Here is a 6,562-nt window from a genome sequence, read left to right as displayed (position 1 = left end):
TCTATCAGGGGGGGGGGGGGCATCCGCCCCCTGACTGTATATATGGACGCTCCGCCACTAAGTAAGGGGATGTTGGAGAACTGGCTGAAATGAGGCAAGTCATTGGCCTAAGACGAAGTTGTGTTACGCTTACTGGTACTCACACTCACTGCTTCCACTTTTCACGGGGCGTGAAGACGCGGTTGGGGTGACAATGTGGTCTATAGCCAGGGGACGGGCCGAGGGTCCCCCAGCAATTACTAAAATTATTACACCTATATAGTATACGTGTGCATCGGACAGATCGACAAGTATGCATTGAAAAATGGACAGATGCACGTTTCGGAGCCTTGGTAAATATTGGGGGGGGGGCTTATCATGCATTTGCCCCCTCAACTTTTTCATTGGGGGGGCTGAGCCCCCCCAAGCCCCCCCGGTTCCGCCGCCACTGATCTCTAGTTCTCTTCATTATCCTTAAAATGATTTAGGGTAATCACTCCTCCGCTATCAGCCTAAAGCTGTAGAGTTTTGCAAAAATTTTTGAAGCAATTGCGAGGCGTTCTGTGCCATCAACGTCTAATGTAGTCAGACAACCAGTCTTTACATTTGCCTGTGGTTGTTCATATAGGAGCTGTCGGCCATCTCGGCTATACTGTGCCAGGAAAGCTTGTCCTTTACATGAACCTAACATATAAATAAAACCGTTCTTGTCGATACACATATCGATCGCATTATATCTTTCATTTGTAACAAGATCTGGTTTGGTGAATTCGAATACGATTTTAATTGACTGTCCCTCCATGGTGATTGCATGGGCGCCATTTCCATGACATACCAGAAGATAACCATCATGTACTGCGATATCGTTCACGACACCGAATTCGCCACCTGTTACTTCCACGGTGTGACTGTAGTTTAGCTGATGATCAAATATTAAGAAAACGTTACTGTATTCCAAACAAACAATGATTCGATTTTTGTCAGGATCATAAGCTACACACAACATACGCTTCCCGGTTGTTACAACATTATCGATGTACTTCCTGTTGTATGAACCATCACGAACATCGTAGATACCGATTTCATTGGGTGCACAAACCGTCACGACTTGGTGCTCGGATAAGTAACAACAATAACGAATGGTGCAGTTACTGTTGTATCTTCTTGTCATCTGCTCCTGCCTTTGTATTTTTCCTCTGCTGTTGATGACGGTGATATGTGAATAATTATCTGGTGCAGTACCAGATGTGACCATATTTCCATCACTGGTGTGTGTGATGCTATCAATCAGATACCCGCCTACCGCTGGACTTGTCTTAGAAGCAGCAGCTTGCTTAGCATCGAATTCCTTAAAATCGATTAGAAACTCTCGATTGAAAATAATCTTTACCTTCCCCCAAACAACTTTTGTTTCGTCAATAGTAAAATCAGATAATAATTCTAACTGTGGAAATTCTTGTTCCATTTCTTTTACTAGGGCGTCACTGGCGGTCCTGATGCAAGGGATGCACTGAGAATCCGACCAATCGTCTTTAGAAGCAAGAATTGATGAAGTTGTCGCTGTGAAATTCTCGTACCTTTCAATAATCTGTTCACAATATTCCAAGATATCTTGAAGTTCATTTTCCTTCTGCCTTGTTAGTAGTTCTTTTTCTGCCGACAGTTCCTTTAAATTTCTATCAAAATTCTCCAGTGTTATTTTGCATTTAGCTTCGATTTTATCGTGTTCTGCTTGCACTTCTTGAGATTCTTGGTCATATTTCTGATCCAAGTTTGTCATCTCGTTTTCAAATTTGACCCTTAGTTGACATTTCTCCTGTTCTCTTCTGTTTTCTATGTCTTCTACCTGTGCCTCTTTCTCAGTATCATTTTCGTTTATTTTGTCTTTCATCTTGTTAACATTGTGTTCGTATTGAATTTGCAACTTTTCTGATTTTTCTTTTACATTCTCTCTCAGTTTCTGCGTAGCAGCTTTAACCATAGTTGGTAACTCGTACAACTTTTTTTCATTTTTGGTAATTTCCAAAAGCTTTGCCTCCAGTAATTCTCTTTCACTCTTCGCTAACTCAACTACATCAAGCAAGTCGTGACCTTTGTGCATACCAGTGACACAGGTCACGCAAATCGGTACACCTCCACATGTACTACAAAATAATTGTGCCCTTTCTGTCACGTGATCAGCACATATGGGATCGACCGTAAATGGTGATATTGTTTCCCAAGTCAAGTTCTTTTCTTTGATGGTTTCTAAGTTCAGAGTGTGTGGTTGGTGATCTTGAAACATCTCGAAAGTTAGGTGAATCTGAAAACATTGCTGACATAACAATTTGTCACACTTAAAGCAGTATGCTGGCATTGTTGATTCCTTAGAACAGCTAACACATAACTGCTTTTGATCTTTATTTACGAATGAGTCTTGTAATTTAATCAACAACAGCCTACTCGTCATATGAAGATCAGTCTTAAATCCATCCACACCTTTTTCAGGAATTTTACAATCCTGTTTACATACTGAACATTTAAACATCCCTCCGCTTGTTGATAAAATGACCGATGTCAAGCAATCCCTACAATATCGATGAAGACACGGTAACAGTTTCGGATCTTTAAGTTGATCCGAACAAACAGGGCACTGGCAAACAGTCTCTGTCATGTCCTTGGAAGGTGTGGAGGATGCCATTGTTTCCGATGGATGATGGCTTTTTTTCTAGAAAATGAGCAGAAAAGGTACTTGATATAATTAGCATTTATTTACAAATAACAAACGCTTAATGGCGGCTATATAGTTAAGAAAACATATGTACTCGAATAAATCCCTTGAAAAGAAACACTGGCTACATTATTTTACCAAAAAAAAACAGACAAAGAAAAGATATATACTACAATATTCTCGTAAGTCGATAGTATGAAATGTGAAACATAAATATCATGCAGGCAGGTACTAGTAGAGGGAATCATTAAGGGCATGTGGTTGACTGAAAACATGATATTGAATACAGCACCGTTTTTCCATGTCCTTTTCTTTCTTGTCCTGACATTGCAACTGCAAAGTTTCCGTAACATCCGTAAGTAACACATAACGTTCGCTAATTGTTAGATTAAAGAAGTAACAAAGACTATAAGACTTTATACCGTGTTGCTTATACAAAAACGTATTATAATATCACGTTATGATGTAATAGCGATTCTATTATCAACGTTTCTACGTAACTTTGTAACAACTAATGTTTATAACATTGTGCAAATATTTTGCTGTAATCACGTTAAGAAAATTATGGGATAACCTTTTCATGACGTCACTCTATATATGGGTAAAGTTGATTGTGACGTCCCCATATTCTTTGTTCAAGATAATTCCTCTTTATGTGATGATCTTTCCCTATTGTGTCATGTGTTCCGTCGGAGTCTTTTACTTGCTTTAATTGTACGTGCCTTAGCCTAACCTTATAACTCTGATAGTTCGACAAATGAAATTAAACAAAGTACACATATTTCAAATATGATTATGTTTCAAATCTGCTCTAGTTTCCGAACTCGTATCTGGCAGTTTGATGGAATTGGATAAACAGATAGTGAGGACTATGCAACAATAGAAATATCTTAGAAGTTATATGTAATCACCATATGTTGGACAGAAAAAGTGAACAGTGTGATTGTTTCCGACGTAGAGATATAGAGTTGAGATGGAAAGCAGAACAAATTTAGATAAAGTTCCAGGTTATTTGAGATCTAAATCTTCTCAATTATGTATCTTCTTTTTGCAATATATTTGACCAAAAAGGGAAGTCAAACAAGAAGCATATAAGATTAGTGAAACGGTTCAGTATTCAAGACCAAAGTTTGGAAAAATAAAGTAAAATATCGAATCATATTTACACATTCTGTCAAAGAGCTCAAATAATTTGCATAATGATACGTGATGATGAGACTGACAGCACTGTTAATGTTATTTCTCAGATCGTTCGATCCAATTACACCTGGCGTTTCAGTTTGAAGGCTTAATACTAAAAACCTGCGCCACTACACCATATACAAGGGCATACACATTTACGCAGTATAGGCCTTAATTTTTAAGGTCAACTTTATTTGCCAAAATTATGCTACAACTTCATAAAATGGTCACGTGTTCTCAAACTTTCAAACATTCCGAATTTTCTTCCATTCTCTTAAATCAATTGATGTGGAGACCTTTGCATGTTTTATTTTAACTGTCCTAAATGTCTGGGAATAATGTGGAGGTTGAGAGGCCCGGAAAAGAATACTTTTCAAATGTCATCAACATTTAGCATGCTAAAAGTTTGGGACCTACACCGAATACCTTTAAAGCTGACTTCATACAAAGTGACATGGTGGTTCATTTGTCCGTGACAGAGAAGTAATGAAAGGTAGGTATGCTGACATTGTAAAAATTTGTTGGACCGTTTAATGTAAATTAACACCTCCCTCTAACACCTTCATTTAACGCATGCGCACACGATATATTTGAGAATAGTTTAGTCAGACATCCAAACATGTATATTTCTAAAACTATTTGTTAGTCATTTTTAGCAATGTTAACATTTTTAGCAATGCTGATATCCTTGTCGAGTTAGAGCGATACAGCTGGACATGCTATTGTTTACTGTTGGAGTTTTACTGCAGAGAAACTTCACAAAACGCCCATTAAGCCACTTACATCCACATATACGAACAAAGTAATGCATAATACACTATACAAGCAGGGACGTAGCTAAGGCCTGATGATCGGGGGGGGGGGTGTAGTGGCTGAAATTTCAACTGGATGGGTTTTGAAGCCAGTAAATTCCGACTGCTGCCTTGTACCCCCCCCCCCCCCCCTCCCCGCTCCGCGCTAATCGTCAACGATACGGTCAGTGTCAGTCAGAAACTCCATCTTTTGCGATTGCGCTTTTGTTCCGAACTTTTTGCGATACATTTGTACCTATTGGCCCTTAACTTCACAAACTTATTAATCACTGGTTATGCAAGTTAGCAACTGAGTATAAGTTATCTGCTTGAAGGCTGCATAGACTACTAACTACAAAAGCTATGTTAATGTAACAAAGGGGAACACCCTTTTTTCAGCAAATTATATTCGACGACATAGTGAATTACCCAAAAAAAAACCAGTGCTTTTTCCTAGAACTTTAAACTTGCATATGTATAATACACTAAACAGGTGCATATGAAACTGACATTATATACGTACGGTGTGTTATATGAACAGGAAGTTTCCACGCCGTCTGCAGTGCCGTCAGTTAACTTCTTGATATAACCGTGTAAACACTCTTCTCCTAATGTTCAAATGATGATCCTTGGAGATGAAAGTCTCTTCCTAGATTACTATTAGAATCGTAAGAATGCTTTCCGAATATTTACGGTCTAATCTCTCCATCTCTCTCATATATATATATATATATATATATATGTATGTCTGCAGTAGATGTTATTAAGTGTGTGCCGTAGTTCAACCCAACACGTCTAGTTCAGCAGTCAACATAGTTCAAAGTCTAAACCCAGTTGGGCTAGTGCAAAAACCAGTGAAACCTAAGGTAAAGAGGAACAAATTACAGCGAGACATCAACCAATATATCCAAAAGAACAGAAGTGTTCCTTTCCAAGAGATAACATCAGACTCAGATGCCCTCTGGCGGCTCCTAAAAGAACATATGAAACTGACATTATGTACGTACGGTATGTTATACGAACAGGAAGTCTCCACCCCTGGTGGAAATTCCAGTTGAACTTTTGAACTGAGTTTGAACTTTTCAACTGGAATTTTTTATATGGAAATTGGAACAAATTTGAACTAGGTTGAAATGTGTGAACTGGGGTTCCCAACTGGTTCAACTATGTTTTACTTGGTCCAACTGGTTCAACTATGTTTTACTGGGTCCAACTGGTTCAACTATGTTTTACTGGGTCAACTGTTTTACTGGGTTAAACTGGGTCAACTATGTTTTACTGCTTATATTTTTAAATAGGTTGAACTGGGATTCTCAACTGGTCCCATATTCGACCTGGTTGGGATCTCCCTAAGGGTTTCAATTTTAAGGTTATATGGTAAAAGAGCTCAGTATTACATATGACAATAGAATAGATAAGCTTAAATTCATGAATAGATGGGTGCCAACATATTGTTGTTTGTAGAACTAAATATGTTAAGAAAATGTGAAACCTACTACAATTTTGAGTATATTTTGCTGAAACGTATTTAAAGGTGGGCTCGCTCGTAAATTCCTCGTAAATTCTGTCCTTCACACCACCCGATTCAAAAATAATATCAATACTACCCTCTACAGGTTCGTCGCTGTTGTCTCGTAATTTCTTAGCAATCCCGTTTTTACGGAAGCGGTGGCCTTGACGAAATTCCTGCATAGTTTCTTGTCTATGGCAGTAGTAAGCGGTAAATTGTTACACCGCGTTTTCGTGTGTGTTGTGTGATACAAAACTCTGTAGTTTGTTAATGCGTTCAGAACTGTTCAAGACTAGTGGGCTGTACAGTACAGGTTATGGTCGAGTTTTGCATCAGGCGTAGGCTTTAGCTTGACCAGGGAGCTGCTACTCTAGCAGCTCCCTGGTTTGA

The 6,562-nt window shown here is 38.6% G+C and overlaps 1 protein-coding gene across 1 annotated transcript; it reads right to left on the bottom strand.

Annotated features, from left to right (window-relative positions):
* Positions 1-436: 436 nt before the first annotated feature.
* On the bottom strand, positions 437-5,435 carry LOC139973007 (uncharacterized). The gene is made up of 2 exons (XM_071979352.1): positions 5,186-5,435; positions 437-2,686 (listed from the first exon to the last, which is right to left on the bottom strand). Exon 2 carries the CDS (start codon positions 2,657-2,659, stop codon positions 473-475), a length of 2,187 nt encoding a protein of 728 aa, XP_071835453.1. The 5' UTR covers positions 2,660-2,686; positions 5,186-5,435; the 3' UTR covers positions 437-472.
* Positions 5,436-6,562: the final 1,127 nt, after the last annotated feature.

This window comes from Apostichopus japonicus, chromosome 2, assembly GCF_037975245.1.
Source record: "Apostichopus japonicus isolate 1M-3 chromosome 2, ASM3797524v1, whole genome shotgun sequence".
NCBI classification, from domain to species: domain Eukaryota; kingdom Metazoa; phylum Echinodermata; class Holothuroidea; order Aspidochirotida; family Stichopodidae; genus Apostichopus; species Apostichopus japonicus.
The sequence above is the reverse complement of the archived record's forward strand: the minus strand, read 5'-3'. Positions and strand labels throughout refer to the sequence as shown.

What these genes read in the sequence shown, in the direction of transcription:
- LOC139973007 (XM_071979352.1), bottom strand. Translation starts at nt 2,659, where the DNA reads ATGGCATCCTCCACACCTTCCAAGGACATGACAGAGACTGTTTGCCAG.